Genomic DNA, 27661 nt, shown 5'->3' on the forward strand with positions numbered 1-27661 from the left:
TTCTTTGCAGGAAGGCGGTGGATAAAGCAGATGTTCATTGGGGCATTCCTTATTCCTGCAATGGTGTGTGGTACTGCCTTCTTCATTAACTTTATTGCCATTTATTATCATGCATCAAGAGCTCTTCCTTTTGGAACAATGGTGAGTAGTTTAATTGTCACTACCCATTGAACTTATTTGAATGACTAAAACAGCTATACGTTGCCTTCAGCTGTTCAGAATAGGTAGACATTTGAATATGAAACTTTAGATTAAATCAATGCCAAAGCAGGAAACTTTGGTTTAACAATTAAACCCTAACCATTTAGCTCCAAATATATTATTTTGATTAAAATTGGGAACTTAGTTTTTTCACAGTTACAATATTGTGAAGGATACAGAGAGAATAAATCTTTCATGGATCAGCCACATAAAACTCGTCCTTATTTTAATTGCATTTTTGTTTGATATTGGATCACATTCACCAGCAATTGTATGATTTGTTTATCATTTTTGTAACACGTTCAGTTTTTATTTGCCATTTTCTAAAGACAGGCTTATAGCTGTTGGTAGATTAGTAAAGTACAAAAATAGCTTTAAAACCTGACATTTTAATTGAAAATCCTATCTTTTTATTCCCTAAAGGAGAGCAGTTAGTTTAGGAATGCTTCTGAAATGCAATGTCCAGTTCTCTAGAGCAGGCCTTCTTAAACTTTTCCACCCCTTTTGGCCTGAGAAATTTTTATGTGACCCCAGGTTTAGCAGTATATAAAATAGGCATAAAAACCAAAACAATTTACCGACAATAAATCAGCATTTATAACGCTTGCTAAACACTATGATTTTTCTTTTTGTTAAGCATCTCCTACAGTGTCCACTTGTAAACTGTAAACACTACACAACAGATTCATGGAAATGTCTAAAACAGCCAGTAGGTGATAGAAAACTTTTACTGTTGCCCAATTTTTCGGTACCCAAACACTCTTTAGTGTGGGCTCAGTTTCCCAAGAGAGCCTTTATTAACAGAGTCATGTGTGAGGGCAGTTGTAGAAGGACAGCCGCTTCAGTGTCATAGATCAGCCTGAGACTGATGGGTTCACTGATTTCTAGAGAGGATTGTGGGGTTTCCAGAGGCACAAAGTGATGAAGATTTAAGTCAAGGGAATAATGCTTCTTTTAATGAGAAATCTGACTGGGAATGTGCAGGCCTTCAAGGTCAATCAAAGCAGCCAGAGACATTTCATAAGGAGGAGTTGAGCAGAGAATTAAGTGATGCAGAAGGCTCCCAGGAAAAAGTACCTGGAGATACAGAAATCAGCACAGGCCTTGGTTTACAAATTGGAACAGACAATAGGCATCGCAGAGCAGGGCGTTTCTTTGGGAAAGTTGGAGAGAGATTTCATGGGAAACTAAATGCTTTAATGGGTGGCTTTTAATTGGCAAGTTGTTTACTTTAAAGTTAGTTCAGGCAATGTAGCGTTTGGAGTAAGAAGCTAGGCCTGAGTTCCTGGTTCATGTTTCTAGTTAAGCCTTTAGTTTTGGGATTAAGGTATATTGGAAGTTTCTACGTTCCTGTTTTTGTATTTGTGATCAAGTTTTACTAAGTATACCTTTTGCTTGTGAACTTAAGCTATTCGTTTGATTTTTGGCTGTTCCTGACCTGTATTACCTTTGAATCTGTATGAGACATTGGGTTCCTGTTGGATTTTTGCTTATTGCTAAACCATTTTGCATATACCTCTTCTTTCTCTATTCCTGAATTTTTCCTATATTATTGATATATTTTACAATATGTCAAAGGCTCATAGAGGTTTCCAGGCCTGGGGTGCAACATTCAGAGGTTAAGTTATAAACATAGGAGTTTCTCTAGGAGGAATGGAGAAGTTATATTATTGCTCCACAATTGAAATAGTTCGTGGTGAGGGACTTTTGACAGTATTGTTTCTCTGAGAGACTATATTTTACTGTTACTTATCTGAGTAGATAAAAGAGGTATATGTGAAGATGCATTTCAAATATTCTCTTTTTATCCTCTGTGTTTACAGGTGGCCGTGTGTTGCATCTGTTTCTTCGTTATTCTTCCTTTGAACCTTGTCGGCACAATACTTGGGCGAAACCTTTCAGGTCAACCTAACTTTCCTTGTCGAGTTAATGCTGTCCCTCGTCCAATCCCAGAGAAAAAATGGTACAGTAAAAAGTAGAATTTCTTAGTATTTGTCTACCCAGTGAAGCAGATTGTCCATGAAACTATTCATGTATTAGTTATATACTGCCCAGGAAGCACACATGTCAGATAAAAAGATAAAATACAGTAGAGTCTCGCTTACCCAACATAAACGAGCCAACTGAACGTTGGATAAGCAAAAACGTTGGACAATAAGGGTGGATTAAGGAAAAGCCTATTCAGCGTCAAATTATTTATGATTTTACATATTAAACACCAAAACATCATGGTTTACAACAAATCAATAAAAAAAGTAGTTCAACACACGGTAACGTTATGCATTAATTACTGTATTTACGAATTTAGCATCAGAACATCGCAATGTATTGAAACAGCTGTGGATCCGGGCGGGGGGCAGACTGTATTGGATAATACAGAATGTTGGATGAGCAAAGGTTAGATAAGTGAGACTCTATTGTACATAAATACATTACCCAGTTCTTCTTGAAACCCTTCGTGAATAAATTGCAGGTGACTGGAGCTGTATTCCATAGCACTGGTCACTTGCACAATTATACACAAAACATGAATATACAGATAACACATTTGTTCTTTTAAATGTCAAAAACATGTCTGGGTCAACTAAATAAGTGATACTTTCTCAAATAAATGTTTTTAGCATGCATTAAAAATTAAAGGTTATTGGAGTATGTTGACATTCTGGTGAAAGAGCATTGCGCGTATTATACTGAATGCCTTGTTCTGAACAACTGTCTGTCCAGATTAGTTTTAAAAGACATAGGTGGTCTCTAAGTTAACCATGTTCTAAGTTGTTTAGGACTTTATTATCTAATAATGAAAGCTCAAACTTCACCTGGTAGTGTATAGAAATTAGTCAATTCAACAAGTGTTAATGAGTTTTCAGTAGATTGTCTCTTTAGAAGGCATTGCAGCATTTTTTTGGATCAGCCTTAAGGGCAGCACCACATAGAGCACATTGTAGTAGTTCAGCCTTATACTGGACTATACTCAACAACCACTGCAGTTGGTGTACTAGCGAACGCGGACAAAGGGGATTCTAGTTGGGCCTCATTCGCCAAAGATAGATCCATCAGTACCCACAGGTTGAGAACATGATCCCCCAGATAGAGTGCAACCCCGTCCAGAATACAGTTGCACCTGTTTTCCACATATAGGAACCACACACCCAAGAGTTCTTGCCAGAATTCAGTTGCTTCCACCTTTGCGTCAATGCACTGCTCCAAAATATGTGCTGCTGTCCCTAATTCAGTATTGTGAACTTTGGTTGATCTCACTGAGTTTCCATTTTTAACTCTCTCTGTTGTTTTGGATCACATTGGATGATCAACTCTTATTTTCTTTCCAGGTTTATGGAACCAGCTGTTATTGTTTGCTTGGGTGGGATTCTTCCATTTGGATCCATTTTCATTGAAATGTAAGCCTCTTACTTTGATAATTTTTCAAACTTTTGCATATATTTTTACTCCTAAGGCTAATTTAATTAAAGGTGTTTACATGCAATGAACATTCTTCTTTGGTCTTTAGGTATTTTATATTCACCTCCTTTTGGGCTTACAAGATCTATTATGTTTATGGCTTCATGATGTTGGTGCTGGTTATACTCTGCATTGTAACTGTGTGTGTGACAATCGTCTGTACATATTTTCTACTGAATGCAGAGGATTATAGGTGGTAAGTGTTGTAACTTATTCCTTTGGTTTATTAGGTGTCTGTTTCAAAGAAAGAGTACATTTTAACACTCTTAAGATAATAAAAGGGTTTTTTTTTTTAAAAAAGCAATAAAAGTAGTGTACTTGTAGTGCAGTGGTGATAATTCTAGACTTTTAGAACCATGTGCCATCAATATGTGGAAATAGAAAAGCATCTAGACCTGGCTGCAAAAATATGGCTACCTTAGGGCCAGGCAGGCCTTTCTGGGAGGAGAGCTGAGTGGGATGGGGGATATAGATCTCGGTCTTAAACTATATATTATTATATATACATAATTTTAATTACTGTTCATTTCTAAAGGCATTGAAGAAATTTCAACACATATTATTATTGTGTGTGAACAAGAGAGAACTGGAAAATTGTCGTTCAAGAAGAGCACAGCCATAGAGACTAGAGAATATTTAGACACAAGAGAAATGTTGTAAAATATTTTTACAAAAGCTGCAAGAAGTATTCATGCTGATTTGTTTTTTCATGTAAGGGGAGAATAGGACATTCAGTTTTAATCAAAATAAAAAAAACAATACATTCATGTTTAATGGTTGTCAAAAATAGTCTTAAACCGTTTGGTAGATGAATTGTCTGTTCTAATTGTTTCTTTGTGTTTTTCAGGCAATGGACAAGTTTTCTATCTGCTGCTTCAACTGCAATCTATGTTTACATGTATTCCTTTTATTACTATTTTTTCAAGACAAAGTACGTTGCTTTTGACATTTTGCGTTTTCATTTTTTAAAATAAGCCTCACAGAAAATGTTCTAGTAATTGGCAACTTGGAGATACTAAAACTCTGCCTGTTTTGCTTTTTCCCCAGGATGTATGGTTTGTTTCAGACATCATTTTACTTTGGTTATATGGCAGTATTTAGCACAGCCCTTGGAATAATGTGTGGTAAGTTCATAATGTATTCAGTAGCCTAAAATCATACTGTTCTTTCCTTCTAAAATTGAGCCAGTGAATCACTGGATGTTGACTCAGTGGGGTCAACTGCAATTGGGACTAAGCCAATAAGATTTCAAATTAATATATTCAGTTTTAAAAAATATTTTTTCTAATTTCTTACCATTGTTTTTAAGTATTTTGGATTTTTTGTAGATCTTTGAAAAATGTTTTGCTAATAACTTTCCAGAACTTTGGACAGGAGCTTGAATGCTGAGCTCTAAATGACTAAAGAATATAATTTATTGATTTTAATATATATACTTTCAAAAGAAGGGTATACAACTTTTGATAGTTGTGTTGGTTGTCTTCAGTATGAAGACATAGTTTTAAAAAATCACACTTTCAATGAACTTTTCATGTACAATTAAGAAACAAAGAAAAAAAAGGAAATACTGATGTTGTCTCCAGTGTGGACCCAGATTGAAATGTAGTTGATCATATGTTAACAGCCACAGCTGTCTTGGGACAGACATTAGCACAGTGGGTTGAACTACCAGCTGCAGAAAATCTTGCTGATTGAAAAGTTGACAGTTCAACCCTTAGTTGAGGTGAGCTCCCCACCGTCAGCCCAGCTTCTGCTCATCTAGCAGTTCGAAAGTAGCAACATGAGTAGATAAATAGGTATCACTTTGACGGGGAGGTATTTATTTACAGTATTTATATTCGACTCAGGGTCAATTACAATGTACATATACATGGCACACATTCAATGTCATAGACACACAACATATATAGACAGACATACAGAGGCTATTTAACATTCCAGCTTTTTTCATGAGGGTATTCTGGCCACCAGGGGAGCTGTTGCTTCCCCATCCATTTGTGACACTGATTAGGTACTTCCTCATTCTTTGCATGTTTGCTGGAGATTTTTATGGCGTCGTAAATTAGCCTCCCCACATAAGCGGTACCTAAATTTCCTACTTGACAGATACAACTGTCTTTCGGGCTGCAAAGGTCGACAGCAAGCTACACAAATTGGTCGGAAGCTCACTCCGACCTGGGCTGACTTTGAACTCATTATCTTTTGGTCAGTAGTGATCTTAATGTAGCTGACTCTCGGCCAGCTGCGCCACAGTCCCAGTGCTGCTTCCTTTAACATATTGTATTGTTCTTTCATGTCTTTTTGCACTACAAATAAGATATACGCAGTGTGCATAGTTCATTTGTGTTTTTTTCAAACTATAGTTCAGCCCTCCAACAGTCTGAGGGCCTTCTGCTTTAAAAGGTTGAGGATCCCTGGCCTAGTAGTAGTTTTCATCGCATGTACTAGCTCTTTTTTTAAAAAAACACACAAAAATGCTTGCTTATACATATTTGTTTGTTTTGCAGGAGCTATCGGCTATATGGGAACAAGTGCCTTTGTTAGAAAAATCTACACCAATGTGAAAATTGACTAAGGAAACTGAACCCTGGAGCAGTTAACCTGTGGGGCTGGGGTGGGGACAGAGTATATATAAACTTGCACACCAAAAAGCGCAAGAAGAAAATTGTGTGTTTAACACTGGGCACTCTGTGGGTCTCTCTCTCTTTCTCTCTCTCTCTCTTATGGATCATTTAAAGCAACACCTCCTTTCATTGATCCTCGTTCTTACTGACTTCCTCCAACTCTTCGCAACCAATGCTTGGATTGTATTCAGTAGGTATTTCCACAGTACATGCTAATCCCCTCCCCCTCCCTCCAAATAGCTCAGAAAGATGAAATAGACTAGCTCTCTTCAGTGAAGAGGACAAACTGTATTTAAGCATATGTTACATTCAATTTAAAAGGAAAGTGAAACACATGGATCCTTAAAATATCAAATTAGTTACTGGTACTTTAATTCATGTTCTGGAAGGATTTCATCACCCCAGGGTTTAGTGCTGTTTGACTGGGTGAAGAAACTCTTGGAAGTTCCAGGATAACTTGCAATATCAGCTGCTTTCAAAACCCATGTATTTGTTAAAAACGCAAATGTTTGCATGCAATATCCGTTTAATAGGACCTACTTTCCATTTGCTCATTATAAAAGGAATATCCAGCTATATCTGAGAGCCATCTCAAGAAACTTAAGTACAGAGGTGGAACTCGGCAGTGCAATTTTTGTACAGTCAGCGAGCAGAAATTAAGACGGTGCATTCTGTTTTTATTCAACACCTGGAAGTCTCAATTTAAAATAATAATAATAATAATTGAATGTCTGCAATGATTTATTTCTTTTCTTATTTCCTAACTCAACCACCCACCCCCAGTTTGGAGTGTTTACTTGATGATTTAAAAGGGGTAACAAGTGTATAAAACGTTTAATGATGTAACTTAGATGTAGCTCCCAAATGTATTTGGATGTACAGATTTACTAAAGAATACTTTTTTCTGATGATTCAGTGTAAAAAAAATGTGTGAATTTAGGTGGCTTTTTACATCTTGCCTGCTGTTGCATGAAATGTCGGGGGGTTTCCTTGCAATATGTGTGTCATGTTTTCTGTTTCCCGGAGCTCTTTCAAAAGCAAATACTTGTAATTTATAACAGTTTAATTTTTTTTGTTTAGTTTTCTCTGGACACTTGTGTAATAATACCTAAAGCAGCCCAGCTTCAAGTGTTCATACAATTTAAAATAAAACTTTTCAGACCAATGTTCTGATTGTGAAAAAAAACAGACATATTTGCAGTTTGAAGTTTTTTTAGCAGAACATCAGAACGCCTGATTCTGAGCAAAGCTCTTAATATATTCTTCAGAGGACAAAAGCCAGATGTTTTTTGACACTCCCGATTCAGAGTGCTCTGAGCCTCTTGAACATGGGTGAGGAACCAATGATCTCCAGTTAACGTTCGACTGAAGCCCGTATCACGGCCTTTATGCTTGTGACAAATGGGTTAGAGTTCAACAATATCACGAGAAGCACAGGTTCCCAACTCCAAAACAATTGGACTGATGTATGAGACGCTGCATTGCATGTAGTGAAAAGTGATGGACTTGGGAGACCAAGGGCCGCCATTTTCTGAAGGTTATAAAACTTTGATGCTGCAGGGCCTTCCAAGTTTCTTGTTTTAAAGAAATTTTTCAGGTAAATTTTAGCATGTTTCCTCAAACAAAGCCAGATACCAAATAAATGAAGGTATCCTCAAAAGGCAAGTAACTGTGAGGAGGATTTGTTAATCCTTAAGCAAGTGAGTGTGTATGTGTGTTGAGTGTAAAACAAAGCGTTGTTTTTCCTAAGGTAAGTTCACTGGAGACTTATTTTCACATTGTGCAAGAGAAATAAATACAATTTTACAGTAAATGAACTGTAGCTGATTATATTCTGTTATATGTGTAGCCAAATTCCATGGTATTCTTCTCCTGTCTAAATGGACAGATATTAAACGATTTTGGCCCTCTGGTTTGGTGATACTTTCAGCTCATTTTACAAAAACGGTTGATTTGGGTTTCAAATTGTGAGTGACATCTGCCAGATGCTATTGCTGTACAATGTATTTTGCTTTTCAGTGAGGCTTGAGTGAATGTGCTGCCCAAAGGCAATTGAAACAATTACTGAGGGCACGGCCTCAGTATTTGTCCTCATGTAGCACTTGATGATATGAAGCGGATTGGATTTTAACCCCTGTTTATACGTTTACAGACTGGCAGTTTTACATGGAAATAGTTAGAAGGGTGTCTGAAATTCCTAGTTGTTTTTCATTACTTTAAGAATGATTTTATATTTCTCTCCATTCTTTCCCGAACATCGCCCAAATTGTACAGTCAAAACTGATACCTTAATAAAATGGCAAATTAAGTGGTCTGCCTATTTTGCTTAGTTTTTGTTTATACAGGGATATGTATTCAACCCACCAGTGTTAAAACTGATTACGATAAGGCTAAAAGCAATTACAAAAAGAAAACAAGATGAAAGCCTTCGACAATACATTAAACATCTAGATGACAGAGCAGTAAACATAATAGGTCAAAAATATGGTTACATGATTGAAACCAATATTACTTTAAAGCTTGGGAAACCAAAAACATATTTACTAAAAACATGTCTGTTTTAGGAGTCAGCTGAGGCACTCTAAGCATTTGATAGATGGAATGCCACAACTGAATCCTTTTTCTGGTTTTCACGCACCTGACCTGTACAAACAGGTCACCAGGAAAAGAGCCTCTAAAGATTATCTCAATATATGGGCAGATTCCCAAGGTTAAGCACTCAGATTATAAGACCCGGCTGGGAAATGTGTGACCTGCCAGAACCTGTCAGGCTGCAGCTCACACTGGCCCAGTATATGATATAGTGAGGCTCGAAAGGAGTTAATCCATCTACTTCTGAAAACCCACACATTCCCCGTTTTAAGTCCCATAGACCAGTGGTACTTAACCTTCTTAATGGTGCGACCGCTTAATACAGTTCCTCGTTTTCTGGTGACCTCCAACCATAACATTATTTTCGTTGCTATTTCATAGCTGTCATTTTGCTACTGTTATGAATCATCATGTAAATATCTGATATGCAGGATGCATTTTCATTCACTGGACCAAATTTGGCACAAATACCCAATATGCCAAACTCAAATACTGGTGGGGTTGGAGGGAGGATTGATTTTGTCATTTGGGAGTTGTAGTTGCTGGGATTTATACTTCACTTACAATCAAAGAGCATTCTGAAATCCAGCAACTGTGGAATTGAACCAAACTTGGCACACAGAACTCCCATGACCAAGAGAAAATATTGGAAGGGTTTGGTGGGTATTGACCTTGAATTTTGGAATTGTAGTTCACGTACACCCAGAGAGCACTGTGGACTCAATGATGGATCTGCATCAAACTTGGCATGAAAGCTCAAGATGCTCAAATGTGAACACAGGTAGAGTTTGGGGAAAAGAGACTTGACATTAGGGAGTTGTAGTTGCTGGGATTTATAGTTCACCTACAATCAAAGAGCATTCTGAAGCCCACCAACGATAAAATCAGGCCAGACTTCCCACACAGAACCCCCATAACCCACAAAAAGTACTGTGGTTTCTGATTATCTTTGGCGACCCCTCTGAGACCCTCTCGCGACCACCCTAGGGGTCCCGACCCCCAGGGTTGAGAAACACTGCCATGGAGCATTAAAACACTCAATACTCAGAATTATGTTTGTTAATTCCTTATGCCATGGTGCTTTAAGAACTGCAAGATTGCTTTGTTCACTCTCAGTCACCCACCAGTCGTTCTCTTGAGACAATGTGAAGTGTCCAAAAGGTCTTCAAAGATAATTCTCTGTTTTTGTTCTGTTCTGGTTTTTATTTTAGCCAAAACCAGAAGTGATGGGACAGACATGATCTTTGGACTTTTTGTGCCATAGTTACGGAGATGGTATTTGTGCAAGGAGTTCACTGATTGCTATACTCTATATCTCTAAACCAACATTTTCGTTGCCAAGCTTTTTACCTTTTATCAATGGCTCCAAGGAAACGATAGATTTTTTTTTCTTCTGTTTTTGGCGGCTTCAAACTGTTTCAGATAAAGGCTTGCTATACATGGTGGATTGTCATGCAAGTGCTAGGATTCCCAGTGAAGACCAAGAGCGAGGCTCATACTCTCCAGTCTTGGATGTTAAACGGGGCATCCTGGTTCTGACTCATTAAATTCCTTATGCCTATCCAAGCAAATGGGTTTAGACAGACCCAAGTTTTAACTCTCACCATTTATTGTAGTTAATTCCATAAATTATGTAAATCATTTTTCTACTATTTCTGTGTGTCAGGAGTGACCTGAGAAACTGCAAGTCACTTATGGTGTGAGAGAATTGGCCGTCTGCAAGGACGTTGCCCAAGGGGTGCCTGGACGTTTGATCTTTATCCATCCTTGTAGGAGGCTTCTCTCATGTCCCCATATGGGGAGCTGGATCTGACAGGGAGCTCAACCCGCTCTCCCCAGATTCGAACCACTGACCTAAACCCTTGTGCCACTGGGGGCTCCTGCCACTCAATCAAATGCCTCTCTAGAGTACAAGATTATCGGAGAAATAAAAACCTATTTCCATGTCTCCCTGCATCATGTCCCTTTTGTTGTCTTTCTCCTTGCACTAAAAAGCACCGAATACTTTGAGCCTTTCCTGACAGGGATCGCATTCCCCCTCCTGACCATTTTGGATCTTTCCTTCACCTTTTCCAGTATTTTATTTTGAAAATTGTAGCTAATAAGGTATTTGAAACATTCATGGAGTGCTTGCTTTCTGAACTAGGTTAAAGCATGTTTTATCGCACTGGCTACATGAAATGTAACACTCAGTCATCAGACATGAACTCAAATGAAACTGGATGGGCAGGAAATGCCAGAAGAACAATTACTGGTATGTGAAAGGTTGAAAAGATATATAATAAAACACATTGGCATTTTGTAACAGCAGGAGTTGATGGCACAATGTGGCTGCACCATAATTTGTGCAAATACAACTACGAGGTTGTTTTTGGTTTAATCCTAGAATGAAATGTGCTATATTTTAAAGTTTTCTTTATCCATTAGATTGCATGTCTATTCAACATTGCAGCCATCTTGACTCTGTTCCCACTTCTGAATAAATTTATCTTGCAAAGTGAAGTTTTAGTTTAAATTTGTGCACCAACTTCATTAGATGCAAAGTACAAAGCTCTGGTGCAATGGGTTATACCCTTGTGCTGGAAGGACTGAAGACCGGCAGGTTTGAATCTGGGGAGAGCAAGGATGAGCTCCCTCTGGCAGCTCCGGCTCTCCATGCAGGGACATGAGAGAAGCCACCCACAGGGATGGTCAAACATCAAAATATCCGGGCGTCCCCTAGGCAACATCTTTGCAGACAGCCAATTCCCTCACACCAGAAGCGACACGGGAAAAAATGACCTTTAAAGCCCTACATGGTTTGGGTCCAGGTTACCTACAGGGTCACCTGTTCAATCTACACTTTAGGACACTTAGCATCTCAGGCCCCTTCTATACAACTGTACAAAATACAGATTATCTGCTTTGAACTGGATTATATGGCAGTGTAGAAGGGCCCTCAGCCAGCACCATACATCTCTCAGGATCAGACCAATTTATTTATATTTATTACTCATTCAAGCCATGTCATGTCCCTGTTTAATTTCTCCAGGGCGCCTTAATAAATACAAATTATTAAAATCTATTAATAAAATTCAGCTTTGAATAACACAATTTATAATAAATCAATACAATATTCAACATTGTTAGAAAACAAATATACAGATGAAGGTTTAAGATCTAATGATAGCCATGTATACATATGTGAGAGGAAGTCATAAGGAGGAGGGAGCAAGCTTGTTTTCTGCTGCCCTGGAGACTAGGGCATGGAAGAATGGCTTCAAACTACAAGAAAGGAGATTCCTTCTGAACATGAGGAAGAACTTCCTGACTGTGAGAGCTGTTCAGAAGTGGAACTCTCTCCCTGGAGTGTGGTGGAGGCACCTTCTTTGGAGGCTTTTAAACAGAGGCTGGATGGCCATCTGTGGGGGGATGCTTTGAATGCAATTTTACTTCTTCTTGGGAGGGGTTGGACTGGATGGCCCATGAGTCTTCCAACTCTGTGATTCTATGATTCTAATGGATTCAACTATGGATCTCAGGACCCTTCCACACAGCCATATAACCCAGAATATCAAGGCAGAAAAGGTGTAAATGGTTTTGGGTCTTCATGTATAAGCCTGTGATTCCTTACCATTGGTTTAGGTGAGTAAGATTGGTGGGAGTAATAGTACAACAATACCTGGAGCCCATGATTGCTCAACCCTACCTTTGTAAACCGGCTTGAGTCCCTCTTCGGAGGTCGAGAAGACCGGTATATAAAACTTCTAAATAAATAAATAAATTTGTGGCTACGATTTAATCAGGAGATTATAATTTATTGATATTTGTTTAAAATCTGTGGTTGCATAACAACATTTTTTGTTGGAAACTTTGTTCTCTAGGGACATTTATAGATATCACCATGGATGTGATTTTGATTATGGAATAATAGCCAAAACTCTCAGGCTCCATCTGCCACATAATCCAGTTTCTGAATCCAGATGATCTCTGGCAGTATAGACTCATATAATCCAATTCTAAGCAGTTAATCTGGATTCAGAAACTGGATTATATGGCAATATAGATCCAGTCTCAAAGAGTTTTTTAGTTCCAGTTCAGTCAATTCTTGGGATCAGTTATGCACCACAAAATATTAACTACATACATGCTAAAAATCCTTATTATTGTTTGCTAATGCTAGCTGTGATCCACTGTTTAAGGGAGTCCCGCTGGAGCCAGTCATGTTTCCCACGAATGGGAAGTGTGAAAATACGCCTTCCACTTGAATCCCCTTTACCTTCCCAGGGCTTGAAGGGTTGGCAAAAGCATTTTGTGACCGAAGGAAAAGAAGCAGGTGGCCTACACTGCCGTATTCATGTCAAGGAGCATTGCAGCCCATAGGGCTGGGTTCTCCATTCAGCAAAACCAATCCATTCTTAGAACACTGAAATTTCCCATTGCCGTATTTACAGGACCACACAGTGCAAAACTGCAAAGAAGAAAGCTAAACAGGGTTCACCTAAAAGACTTTGCAATTAGAAAATATAGAACACTTTCCAAACGATCAGAAAGAGACACAAATAAACATTACTGTACATTTGGTTTTCATTTTGAAAAAATAAATTGTGCAATGGTTTGTATTTTGAATTAGATCTATATGAGAAAGCCACATCTTTGAAGGCATTAGGGCCTCAATCCTAAATACAACAAGGCAGCTATGTGATTGCGGCACAGGAGGAGGAAGGGAAAATCCCATTGGCACCTTCATTCCCTTGGGATTACAATGGCAAATGAAATACTTCTAAACATGGCTGGAAAATATATAGAGAAAGGTGACCAACATGATCAAATGTCTGGAAACTAAAGGGGCATCTATACTCTAGAATTAATGCAGTTTGACACCACTTTCAATGCTATTGCTCAATGCGATGGAATCATAGGACTGGTTGATTGAGATGATTTTCAACCCTCTCTGCCCAAAGAGTGCTGGTGCCTCACCAAACTACATTGCATTGAGTCATAGCAATTACCATATATACTCGAGTGTAAGCAGACCTGAATATAAGACGAGGCACCTAATTTTACCACAAAAAACTAGGAAAAACATATTGACTCAAGTATAAGCCGACGGAGGGAGATGCTGTAGCTCCTGGTAAATTTCAAATTAAATAATAGACACCAATAATATTACATTAATTGAGTCATCAGTAGGTTAAATGTTTTTGAATATTTCCATAAAAATGTATTTAAGATAAGACTCTCAAACTCTGATTAACGAATCGTTCTAACCTTCTTCAATGTACATGTGCTTACATGTCCTTCCAATAATAATAGAGTAAAATAAAATAATAAATATAATAATAGAGTAAAATAATGGAAATGTAATAATAACAGTAATAATAGAGTAAGATAATAAATGTAATAAAAATAATAAAGTAATGTAAATATAACAATAGAGTAAAATAATAAATGTAATAATAATAATAATAATAATAATAATAATAATAATAACCCAGTAAAATAACAAACAACATTGACTCGTGTATAAGCTGAGGGGGGCTTTTTCCGCCTTAAAAAAGGGCTAAAATAAAATAAAATAATAAATATAATAATAGTAATAGAGTAAAATAATGGAAATGTAATAATAACAGTAATAATAGAGTAAAATAATAAATGCAATAAAAATAATAAAGTAATGTAAATATAACAATAGAGTAAAATAATAAATGTAATAATAATAATAATAATAATAATAATAACCCAGTAAAATAATAAACAACATTGACTCGTGTATAAGCCGAGGGGGGCTTTTTCAGCCTTAAAAAAGGACTAAAAAACTTGTCTTATACTCAAGAATATACGGTACATAGTGTCAAACTGTATTATTTACACAGTGTAGATGCACCTTCAGCCCTTTGAGGAATGGCTTAAGGAGCTGAGTATGTTTAACCTGAGAAGGAAAGATTGGGATATGATGGTCATCTTTAAATCCCTGATGACAGATCCCTTTCTAGGATGGAATTAAAAGTTCAGCCCTTGGAATTCTGTCCTTGCTTCAACTCAATCCCTTTCTGGATTGGGTATTTGGGCATTGGATGGATTATCTATGGAACTGTGGCTCTGGGGTTGTGTTAAGTTCACTACATTTAGCATGATAACCCTAAGGCACTCTCTGAATAAATCTTGCAAAGAAAACGCCATGATTGAGCTGCCTTGGGATTGGCACAAGTTTGAAATGGCTTGAAAGCAGACAACAACAAAAGAAGGAGAAGCCATATTCAGAGAAACAATCTTCACCTTTTGCAAACTCACATACCTTGCTGCCTTTCTGCAGAATGGACAGATTATTTGAGATCCTGTAGTTCTTCTCGCACTATATGATGCAATAGGACAGGCTATATCTTTCCCTGCAATGTACCATGGATTGGTCCTAAATTGATGTCCATTGGGTGCAGGTGTTTCTTTCTTGATTTGCCAGGGAACTGGCGGGCAATGGCTCAGGAGGCTGCACTGGCCTTAGGACCACCCGCTTGAAGAACATTCTTCTGGATCAATGCCATTAAAGTAGTGGATTGGCTACAAGTCCCTGGGAAAAATATACCTGCCAACCCTACAGTTTGGATAGCTTAAGGATTAATGCTCTGACCCCAGAACTTTCTTACAGTCAATGGAATGGTCTCTTGAAATAGAAAATCACTCCAAAAGAAGAAAATGATAAACAGTCTTTTTCTTGTTGGAGGCTGATGTCAATTTGCACAAGATGCCTTTCCATTATGTGGCTACAAACTCGAGTCCGCACCATCGATGGTCCTGCATTGCTCTTAGCCAGAGCGAATGGCTTGAAACAACATGTGGAGCAGAGACAACTCCGAACAATGCTGATGTCCCATCTCCTCCCATCCTCTCCCTCTTTTTAACGAGAAATGATTCTTATTTCTTGACTGCCTTGACTTACAAGCCCCAGCAGGATACATGTATTCTTGTTGCATTGGTGATCTTGGTGGTTTTCCTGTAGTTGGATGCTTGGCTATTGTGGGGCACAATGCTGGTTTCGATAGGTCTGGTCCAAAAGAACTATCTCTCCCACCCTTATCTCCTTCCTCCAATGGGGGCAATGACCTTTTAAAGGCAGCTCTTTTTATATCTAAAATCCCAAGGCCTGCAGGGAGACTTACGTTGGCTACTTTTTGAGCATCTCTCCTGCTTTATGGAGAACTTTGAATTCATCCTGTAGAATGGGATCACTTGACCTGCCATGGCCACCACCTTTGAAATACCAGGATGTGTAGTTTAGTGACAGACTTAGGCCCCATCTGCACTGCAATATAATCCAGTTTCAGATTCCAGATATTCAGCTTTGAACTGGATTGTATGGCAGTGTAGATCCAGCCTTAAGAGTTCCCTCCCAGAGAGTTCTTGTTTTGTACAAAAGTTCCCTCTAGGGTTCTCTGGTGGAGAAGTCAGTCCTCTGACAAACTACACATCCAACGATTCCTTGGAAGGATTCCATGGCAAGTTCTTTATCCAGTGTGGATACCCTTTGCTTCTCCATTCAAAGCATTTGCTCAAACCAAAAACCATTTAAGATGATCTTAGTTGCTCAATGCGGATGAGGAACTTCAGTTGTCTTTGGTTTCTCAGTTTGCGCTTAGAAGATGGGTCACAAAAAAGGCAGCAACAGGACACTTGCACACAATTTGCTTGCTATGGAGAGAAATGCTGTGTTTCCAATTAAGGGTACATCTACACTGTAGAATTAATGCAGTTTGGCACCACTTGAACTGCCATGGCTCAATGCTATGGAAGTATGGCAGTTGTAACTAGCTTGGTGAAGCAGCAACAGAGAAGGATTAAGAACTTGTGAAACTATAACACACATGGTTCTATAGTACTGAGCCATGAAAGTTAAAGTGGTGTCAAAAGGAAGTAAGTCTACGGTGGAGATGCACTTTTAAGTTGCAGGAACTATTCCTCCGATACACAAAACCTCCCCCAAAAGGAAGGAATTGCAGTTCCTGCTTCTTCCTTTGAAATCTGGTTGGAAGTGACCCTGAGTGATGTACCACATGATCACTTGACCCTATTTGCAAGGGCCACACTGGGGGGGGGGGGGGGTGGTGTCTCTGTATAGGGTCTCTGTATGTACAGCAGATGAAGGAGAAATAACACAGGAGCTTGGTGGCTGCTTTTGGATGGCTCAGGAAATCTGACGAGATGGCCTCAGTGTCTCTTGTCATGCTCCATAATCTGGCTCAAAACCAGGATATAGTACAAACCACTGCAATTTCACTTACCACATCCAACAAGAATTGTCTAGGATCTCAGGATTTACAAGGAAAAGCTACACAGGCAGCAACAGAGAGTCGAAAGGGTCAAGCACACTACTCAATTCATTCACTTCTGGAAATAGCTGCTTCAATAGCCACATTTCCCTAAAAACCTGTATTTGGTGGCCAGCAATCAATGCCCTACTGGACATTGGTGGAGCTCCCCCATTAAACTTAAGTTGGGGATCAACCCAAAAAGTCAACTTGTTTGTCTCAAATGTGCAACAGCATGGGGTGTGTATATGCCATGGCAAATCAGTGCCCGTTGGGGTGGGCAAAAGGGGGTAGTTGGTATTGTGTAGGCAAGCAAGAAGTCTCATTCAAGGAGAAGTTGAATACTTCTTTGCACGACACAAAGAGATGATATTTAAACAGATGCAACTTGTTCTTCCTCCAGCATAAGTTACTACGATTTCTGAATCCTTTGTTAATCCTAGTTTATGATTTCTGACATGGAATGAGTTCCACTTAAGAGGAGAGCAAATGTTGCCCATTCTGAGCTGATGCAGTAAAACAAATAAAAGAAAAACAGAAAAAAAGGATAGAGCAGTTTCTATGGTTGTGATTTTTATTAATTTTGCATCATCTTCTTGCCAAGATCAATTTGGCAAATTTTAAATGTAATATGATTAATAACATTCCTAACCGGTGGCCGCTGCCAGATGCCCAGAGGAAGGCAAAAAACCTCCAGGGTCCTGGCCCAATTATCCCTGGAGGAAAATTCCTTCCCGACCCCAAAAGTGGCAGTCAGTGCTACCCAGGGCATGTCGGCAAGGACCACAGACTTCCACCCCTGGCACCCATTTGTGCCCTAAGAATGGGCTTCCACCCTCTTCCGGCAAGAAAGTGACCCAGATCTTCAGATGATTCCTTTTCAGAGGAACCAGATCATGGCCAGATCCAACACTCTTCTCCTATTCCTTGAAGCTCTTTCTTCTGGACCAGCGCTACTTTCTTTCTTTGTTTTCACATTAAGTCTTCAGTGAGGAATTCCTTTCTCCCATCATTCAGATACCCACCACAAGGCACCTGCAAATCATCATCATCATCATCATCCCCTTCATCATCACTATAATCATCGTAATACTTTCTATGACTTTAAGCAGTTACAAATCAATAGATTCACACATCAATATAAATGCACCTCTGCATGACAGGATGGCTAAAGAGGGCTTTGCCAGAAATACGTATATTCACATGTATGGTAGGAAGAGGAAATGACAACTAATGCAAATTAAGAAGAGTTTTCTGTAAGAACAAAGATATGTGGCAGGAAATCATAAATACATATGTCAACATGTATAGCAGGAAGAAGAAAAGAGCAATCATGAAAATTGGGAAGATTTTCTCTTAAACTCCTCCCTCATAAAATTATCAAAAAATGGCTATTTTTAAGCTGTTGGTGAATTGGGTTAACAAAAGGAACTGGAACTTATGTAGTACCAGCACTATTCCCAAAAGTGAATTTGGAAGCCAGAAAATGATGTGGCAGGATATCAGTTTTGCCGGGATGCGTCCTTGTCTCCATCGATGATGGCACAGATTCACCATTAATACCGTTGCGCTCTTGAAGATGGGGCACCAGCCACGGCTCCAGTTGGGAGCCACAAACCAGTCCTGAATGTCGATCGAGAAAGAGCCTTCTAGTTTGGAAATGCTGGCAAAACAAGATGCTTCCAGCCATTGGCCTCTTGGTGTCCTCCTCCTACTCGTCTTCTTCTCTTGTTAGTAGAAGTTAATTGTAAACCATAGATATATCGGTAGGAGAAATTTCCTTAGGGTTCGGGCATATTCTGAGACAGCACTGGAACCATTCACCTCCCTAACTTTCATTTCCAAATTCCATGGTTGTCTTATGGTCCAGACGGAAAATGCCAAGTTGTGACTTCAAGTCCTCTTCTCATTCTCTCGGAGGGATCTGATGTGCTGCAAGGGAGGAAAAATATTATGTATCATTGATAAATGTCCGAAAAGAGAAAGTTGGGTCTGCAAATGTCTTCAAGAACTTTTAAAGCCAAAACATGTGCCTCACCTTGTACTTTAGGATTGGATGCTGTGCTCAGATTGTGCCAGGTATCCTCAATATGGACATTATCCAACTTCTCCCGATGGAGATCTGTTGATCAGATTAAACCTAGAAGAAGCTGTTTGGTCTCACAATGACAGAGGGAGGACACACTTACCTGGTGTTTGGAAAACCTTCCTGAACATTTTTCGTTTTAGTGAGTGCTGTGCGTTACAGAATCACCTACCTGCAAATCTTTGACTTACCTTGTTCCTTAAAAACCCCTTACCTGATGGTTGCAAATCATTCCATAAAAAGCCTAACCTGGTGACTGCAAACCGTTCCTTCAGCTTTTCTGCTTGGTGCACGGACTCTTAGACGTCGAAGAGCCAGTGGGTCACACAATAATTCCCATCAGGCGGATTTCGAATTCGAATTCATTCATGATACATATAGAGAGGGTGAATTTTCCTTCCTCATATGTATATATTTTATAGAGGAACAGATGAAGAGGATCACACATCGATATACTCGCATATCAATGGAAAAGCACCACCGCAAGACAGGAGGCAAAAGAGGACAATGTCAGAATCAAGTCCATCCACAGCTAGGATGAGAAGAAGAGAGCGATCATGCGAATTGGGAAGAGATTCAGATATGTAGATCATCACAAATCAATATATTCACACGTCAGTAAGAAAGCACCTCCGCAAGACAGGAGGAGAAAAGAGGTCCTTGTCAGAATCACGTCCATCCACATGTCGGACGGGAAGAAGAAAAGAACGATCATGCGAAATGGGAAGAGCTTCACATATGTAGATCATCGTAAATCAATATGTTCGCACGTCAGTATGAAAGCAGCTTCGCAAGACAAGAAGGGAAAAGAGGACCTTGTCAGAACCACGTCCATCCACATGTAGGATGGGAAGAAAAAAAGAGTGATAATGTGAATTGGGAAGAGTTTCACCTTTGTAGATCACCTACCTGCAAATCCTTGACTTACCTGGTAAATGGAAATCATTCCTTTAAAATCCCTTACCTGGTGGTTGCAAATTATTCCTTGAAAACCCCTTACCTGGTGGTTGCAAATAGTTCCTTCAGATTTTCCGCTTAGTGGACAGATTCTTGGACGTCGACCAGCCAGTGGGTCACACGATCATTCCCAGCAGGTGTATTTCAAATTCGTTCATGATACATATAGAGAGGAAAACTTTTCCTTCCTCATATGTATATATTTAAAGAGAAATAGATGAAGAGAATCACACATCGATATATTCGCATATCAATGTGAAAGCACCTCCGCAAGACAGGAGGGGAAAAGAGGACCTTGTCAGAACCACGTCCATCCACACGTAGGATGGGAAGAAGAAAAGAGCGATCATGCAAATTGGGAAGAGTTTCTCATATGCAGTTAATTGCAAATTAATATATTCGCACATCAATATAAACGCATCTCCGCCTGACAGGATAGCTAGAAATATGAATATCCACATGTAGGAAGGGAAGAAGAAAAAAGCAATAATGCAAAGAGAGAATTGTTTTCCATAAGCCTAAAAAAGATGTGGCAGGAAATCAGTCTTGCCGGGATGCGTACTTGCCTCTCTTGATGATGGCACAGATTCACTTTTAATATGGTTGCGCTCTTGAAGCTGGGGGACCAGCCATGACTCCGGTTGCGAGCCACAAACCAGTCCTGAATGTCGACCGAGAAAGAGCCTTCTAGTTTGGAAATGCTGGCAAAACAAGATGCTTCCAGCCATTGGCCTCTTGGTGTCCTCCTCCTACTCGTCTTCTTCTCTTGTTAGTAGAAGTCAATTGTAAACCATAGATATATCGGTAGGAGAAATTTCCTTCGGGTTCGGGCATATTCTGAGACAGCACTGGAACTTCTTACCTCCCTAACTTTCATTTCCAAATTCCATTGTCGTCTTATGGTCCAGATAGAAAACGCAAAGTTCTGACTTCAAGTTCTCTTCCCATTCACTCGGAGGGATCTGATGTACTACAAGGGGGAAAAGCATTATGCATTATTGATAAGTGTCCAAGAAAAAGGAAAGTGGGTCTACAAATGTCTTCAAGAACTCTTAGAGCCAAAACATGTGTCTCACCTTGTATTTTAGGATCGGATGCTGTGCTCAGATTGTGCCAGGTATCCTCAATATGGACATTATCCAACTTCTCCCGATGGAGATCTGTTGACCAGATTAAACCTAGAAGAAGCTGTTTGGTCTCACAATGACAGAGGGAGGACACACTTACCTGGTGTTTGGAAAACCTTCCTGAACATTTTTTTATTTTAGAGAGTGCTGTGCATTACAGAATCACCTACCTGCAAATCTTTGACTTACCTGGACAAGGAAATGGTTCCTTAAAAACCCCTTACCTGGTGGTTGCAAATCATTCCATAAAAAGCCTTACCTGGTGACTGCAAACCGTTCCTTCAGCTTTTCTGCTTGGTGCACGGACTCTTGGACGTCGACCAGCCAGTGGGTCACACGATCATTCCCATCAGATGGATTTCGAATTCGAATTCATTCATGATACATATAGAGGGGGTGAATTTTCCTTCCTCATATGTATATACTTTAAAGAGGAACAGATTAAGAGGATCACACATCGATATACTCGCATATGAATGGAAAAGCATCTCCACAAGACAGGAAGGAAAAGAGGACAATGTCAGAATCAAGTCCATCCACAGCTAGGATGAGAAGAAGAGAGCGATCATGCGAATTGGGAAGAGATTCAGATATGTAGATCATCACAAATCAATATATTCACACGTCAGTAAGAAAGCACCTCCGCAAGACAGGAGGAGAAAAGAGGTTCTTGTCAGAATCACGTCCATCCACATGTCGGACGGGAAGAAGAAAAGAACGATCATGCGAAATGGGAAGAGCTTCACATATGTAGATCATCGTAAATCAATATATTCGCACGTCAGTATGAAAGGAGCTTCGCAAGACAAGAGGGGAAAAGAGGACCTTGTCAGAACCACGTCCATCCACATGTAGGATGGGAAGAAAAAAAGAGTGATAATGTGAATTGGGGAGAGTTTCACCTTTGTAGATCACCTACCTGCAAATCCTTGACTTACCTGGTAAATGGAAATCATTCCTTTAAAATCCCTTACCTGGTGGCTGCAAATTATTCCTTGAAAACCCCTTACCTGGTGGTTGCAAATAGTTCCTTCAGATTTTCCGCTTGGTGGACAGATTCTTGGACGTCGACCAGCCAGTGGGTCACACGATCATTCCCAGCAGGTGGATTTCAAATTCGTTCATGATACATATAGAGAGGAAGACTTTTCCTTCCTCATATGTATATATTTAAAGAGAAATAGATGAAGAGAATCACACATCGATATATTCGCATATCAATGTGAAAGCACCTCCGCAAGACAGGAGGGGAAAAGAGGACCTTGTCAGAATCACGTCCATCCACATGTAGGATGGGAAGAAGAAAAGAGCGATTGTGCGAATTGGGAAGAGTTTCACCTTTGTAGATCACCTACCTGCAAATCCTTGACTTACCTGGTAAATGGAAATCATTCCTTTAAAATCCCTTACCTGGTGGTTGCAAATTATTCCTTCAGATTTTCCGCTTGGTGAACAGACTCTTGGATGTCGACCAGCCAGTGGGTCACACGATCATTCCCAGCAGGTGGATTTCAAATTCGTTCATCATACATATAGAGAGGAAGACTTTTCAATGTGAAAGCACCTCCGCAAGACAGGAGGGGAAAAGAGGACCTTGTCAGAATTACGTCCACCACACGTAGGATGGGAAGAAGAAAAGAGCGATCATGCAAATTGGGAAGAGTTTCCCATAGGCAGAGAATTGCAAATTAATATGTTCGCACATCAATATAAACGCATCTCCGCCTGACAGGATAGCTAAGGGGGACCTTGCCAGGCATACATATCACGGCATGTATGGCAGGAAGAAGGAAAGCGTAATAACGCAAATTGGGAAGAGTTCCTCATCATTGAGAAAATTCGGATCAGGAAAACCGTCTCTCCACGCTTTTTGCTGATCAGTATAAACACACCTGCATAAGACAGGATGGCTAAAGATGATGCAGCTAGAAATATGTATATCCACATGTAGGGAGGGAAGAAGAAAAAAGCAATAATGCAAAGAGAGAATTGTTTTCCATAAGCATAAAAAAGATGTGGCAGGAAATCAGTCTTGCCGGGATGCGTACTTGCCTCCTTTGATGATGGCATAGATTCACTTTTAATACGATTCTGCTCTTGAAGCTGGGGGACCAGCCATGACTCCGGTTGCGAGCCACAAACCAGTCCTGAGTGTCGATCGAGAAAGAGCTTTCTCGTTTGGAAATGCTGGCAAAACAAGATGCTCCCAGCCATTGGCCTCTTGGTGTCCTCCTCCTACTCGTCTTCTTCTCTTGTTAGTAGAAGTCAATTGTAAACCATAGATATATCGGTAGGAGAAATTTCCTTTGGGTTTGGGCATATTCTGAGACAGCACTGGAACCATTCACCTCCCTAACTTTCATTTCCAAATTCCATGGTTGTCTTATGGTCCAGACAGAAAATGCACAGTTGTGACTTCAAGTCCTCTTCTCATTCACTCGGAGGGATCTGATGTGCTGCAAAGGAGGAAAAATATTATTCATCATTGATAAATGTCCGAAAAGAGAAAGTTGAGTCTGCAAATGTCTTCAAGAACTTTTAGAGCCAAAACATGTGCCTCACCTTGTATTTTAGGATTGGATGCTGTGCTCAGATTGTGCCAGGTATCCTCAATATGGACATTATCCAACTTCTCCCGATGGAGATCTGTTGACCAGATTAAACCTAGAAGAAGCTGTTTGGTCTCACAATGACAGAGGGAGGACACACTTACCTGGTGTTTGGAAAACCTTCCTGAACATTTTTTATTTTAGTGAGTGCTGTGCGTTACAGAATCACCTACCTGCAAATCTTTGACTTACCTGGACAAGGAAATGGTTCCTTAAAAACCCCTTACCTGGTGGTTGCAAATCATTCCTGAAAATGCCTTACCTGGTGACTGCAAACCGTTCCTTCAGCTTTTCTGCTTGGTGCACGGTTTCTTGGACGTCGACCAGCCAGTGGGTCACATGATCATTCCCATCAGGTGGATTTCGAATTTGAATTCATTCATGATACATATAGAGAGGGTGAATTTTCCTTCCTCATATGTATATATTTTACAGAGGAACAGATGAAGAGGATCACACATCAATATACTCGCATATCAATGGAAAAGCACCTCCGCAAGACAGGAGGGGAAAAGAGGACAATGTCAGAATCAAGTCCATCCACAGCTAGGATGAGAAGAAGAGAGCGATCTTGCGAATTGGGAAGAGATTCAGATATGTAGATCATCACAAATCAATATATTCACACGTCAATAAGAAAGCACCTCCGCAAGACAGGAGGAGAAAAGAGGTCCTTGTCAGAATCACGTCCATCCACATGTTGGACGGAAGAAGAAAAGAGCAATCATGCGAATTGAGAAGAGTTTCACACATGTAGATAGTCGCAAATCAATATATTCGCACGTCAATATGAAAGCAGGTCCGCAAGACAGGAGGGGAAAAGAGGACCTTGTCAGAATCACGTCCATCCACACGTAGGATGGGAAGAAGAAAAGAGCGATCATGCAAATTGAGAAGAGTTTCACACATGTAGATCATCATGAATCAGTATATTCTCACGTCACTGTGAAAGTACCTCCGCAAGACAGGAGGGGAAAAGAGGACTCTGTCAGAATCACGTCCATCCACATGTCACATGTCAGAATCATCCACATGTCGGAATCACGTCCATCCACAAGGGAGGAAAAGTATTATGCATCATTGATAAATGTCCGAAAAGAGAAAGTTGGGTCTGCAAATGTCTTCAAGAACTTTTAAGGCCAAAACATGTGTCTTACCTTGTATTGTAGGGTCGGATGCTGTGCTCAGACCGTCCCGGGTATCCTCAATATGGACATTATCCAACATCTCCCGATGGAGATCTGTTCAACGGATTAAACCTAGAAGAAGCTGTTTGGTCTCACAATGACAGAGGGAGAACGCACTTACCTGGTGTTTGGAAAAACTTCCTGAAGATCTGGGTTGTTGTAGGTTTTTTCAGGCTATATGGCCATTTCTAGAGGCATTTTCTCCTGACGTTTTGCCTGCATCTTTGGCAAGCATTCTCAGAGGCAGTGAGGTCTGTTGAAACTAGGGAAAGGGGTTTATATATCTGTGGAATGACTAGGGTGGGACAAAGGACTCTTGTCTGCTGGAGCTAGGTGTGAATGTTTCAACTGACCATCTTGATTAGCATTTGATAGCCTGGCAGTGCCTGGAGCAATCTTTTGTTGAGAGATGATTAGCTGTCCCAGATTGTTTCCTCTCTGCTGTTTTGCTGTTGTAATTTTAGAGTAGCCAGATTCTATTCATTTTCATGGTTTCTTCCTTTCTGTTGAAATTGTCCACATGCTTGTGGATTTCAATGGCTTCTCTGTGTAGTCTGACATGGTGGTTGTTGGAGTGGTCCAGCATTTCTGTGTTCTCAAATAATATGCTGTGTCCAGGCTGGTTCATCAGGTGCTCTGCTATGGCTGACTTCTCTGGTTGAAGTAGTCTGCAGTGCCTTTCATGCTCCTTGATTCGTGTTTGGTCAATGCTGCATTTGGTGGTCCCTATGTAGGCTTGTCCACTGCTGCATGGTACACGGTAGACTCCTGTAGAGGTGAGAGGATCCCTCTTGTCCTTTGCTGAACATAGCATTTGTTGGATTTTCTTGGTGGGTCTGTAGATAGTTTGTATGTTGTGTTTCCTCATCAGCTTCCCTATGCAGTCAGTGGTTCCCTTGATGTATGGCAAGAACACTTCTCCTCTGGGTGGATCTTTGTCTTTACTCTCGTGGCTTGTGCTTGGTCTTGCAGCTCTTCTGATGTCTGAGGTGGAGTATCCATTGGCCTGTAGAGTCCAGTTGAGGTGGTTCAGTTCATCTTGGAGGAGGTGGGGTTTGCAGATTCTTTTTGCGCGGTCTGCCAAGGCTTTAATGGTGCTTCTTTTTTGACTTGGGTGGTGGTTGAAGATCTTTTACTTGTTGAATGCTATGCGTTACAGAATCACCTACCTGCAAATCCTTGACTTACCTGGTAAATGGAAATCATTCCTTTAAAATCCCTTACCTGGTGGTTGCAAATCATTCCTTGAAAATACCTTACCTGGTGACTGCAAATCGTTCCTTCAGATTTTCCGTTTGGTGGACAGACCCTTGGACGTTGACCAGCCAGTGGGTCACACGATCACTCCCAGCAGGTGGATTTCGAATTCAAATTCATTCATGATACATATAGAGAGGAAGACTTTTCCTTCCTCATATGTATATATTTAAAAGATAAATAGATGAAGAGAATCACACATTGATATATTTGCATATCAATGTGAAAGCACCTCCACAAGACAGGAGAGGAAAATAGGACAATGTCAGAATCACATCCATCCACACGTAGGATGGGAAGAAGAAAAGAGCGATCATGCAATTGGGAAGAGTTTCAGATCGCAAATCAATATATTCACACGTCAATATAAACGCATTTTCGCATGACAGGATAGCTAAAGAGGACCTTGCCTGAAATAATTATCTACCCATGCATGGCAGGAAGAAGGAAAGAGCGATCATGCGAATTGGGAAGACTTTCACATATGTGGATCATCGCAAGTCAATATATTCACACATCAATATGAAAGCACCTCCGGACATCACTGGAACCACTTACCTCCCTAACTTTCATTTCCAAATTCCATTGACGTCTTATGGTCCAGACAGAAAGTGCAAAGTTCTTACTTCAAGTTCTCTTCCCATTCATTCGGAGAGATCTGATGTGCTACAAGGCGGCAAAATAGCATTGTGAAACATTGATAGTGCTTCAAAAGTAAAACTGTGTCTGCAAATGTCTTCAAGAATCTAGAAGGGAAGGGAAAGTGCTTTCTCAGAATATGTACCTCCGTGACTTCATTGAAGCCTTCCTTCCCAGTTGGTTCTCAGCTGAGCATATCTTCTGCTGAGCCATATCAGTATAAATTCTTGAGCAAGATCTTCACATTTTGCATTGATGTTCAGATGCAAAGTTCCTTCTGTAAACAAACATAGAAACATTAAATTTCACCTGAAGTTTGCAGTCTTAAAAAAATCAGAAAGTGGAAAGAGAGATGATTGTGAATGCCTCTTACCTGGTTGTCACAAATCATTCTTGCCAATCTTCTTGGTGCATAGACTCTTCAATGCATTATGTTCAAAAAACTCGTTCATGAAAATCACTTATCTGGTGGTTGCAAATCCTTCCTGAATATCTTTTCCTTGGTGAATGCTGTGTGTTGAAGAAGCACCTTCCTGCAAATCCTTTACTTACGTGGTGGTTGCAAATCATTCCTTTTAAATCTCTTACTTGAATGTTGGAATTCATTCCCTGAAATTGCCTTATCTGGTGTTTTGAAATGG

The 27661-nt window shown here is 39.9% G+C and overlaps 1 protein-coding gene across 1 annotated transcript in view; it reads left to right on the forward strand.

Annotated features, from left to right (window-relative positions):
• TM9SF3 (transmembrane 9 superfamily member 3) overlaps positions 1-8592 on the forward strand; it is a 34581-nt gene extending 25989 nt beyond the window's left edge. Inside the window, exons 9-15 of the mRNA XM_060769218.2 lie at positions 11-141; positions 2025-2164; positions 3531-3599; positions 3710-3856; positions 4508-4591; positions 4708-4784; positions 6168-8592. Of these exons, the coding sequence (XP_060625201.1) occupies positions 11-141; positions 2025-2164; positions 3531-3599; positions 3710-3856; positions 4508-4591; positions 4708-4784; positions 6168-6235 (716 nt within the window). The 3' untranslated portion in view covers positions 6236-8592. The remainder of the gene's footprint in view (positions 1-10; positions 142-2024; positions 2165-3530; positions 3600-3709; positions 3857-4507; positions 4592-4707; positions 4785-6167) is intronic.
• Positions 8593-27661: the final 19069 nt, after the last annotated feature.

Source organism: Anolis sagrei, chromosome 3 (genome assembly GCF_037176765.1).
Source record: "Anolis sagrei isolate rAnoSag1 chromosome 3, rAnoSag1.mat, whole genome shotgun sequence".
In the NCBI taxonomy this organism is placed as follows: domain Eukaryota; kingdom Metazoa; phylum Chordata; class Lepidosauria; order Squamata; family Dactyloidae; genus Anolis; species Anolis sagrei.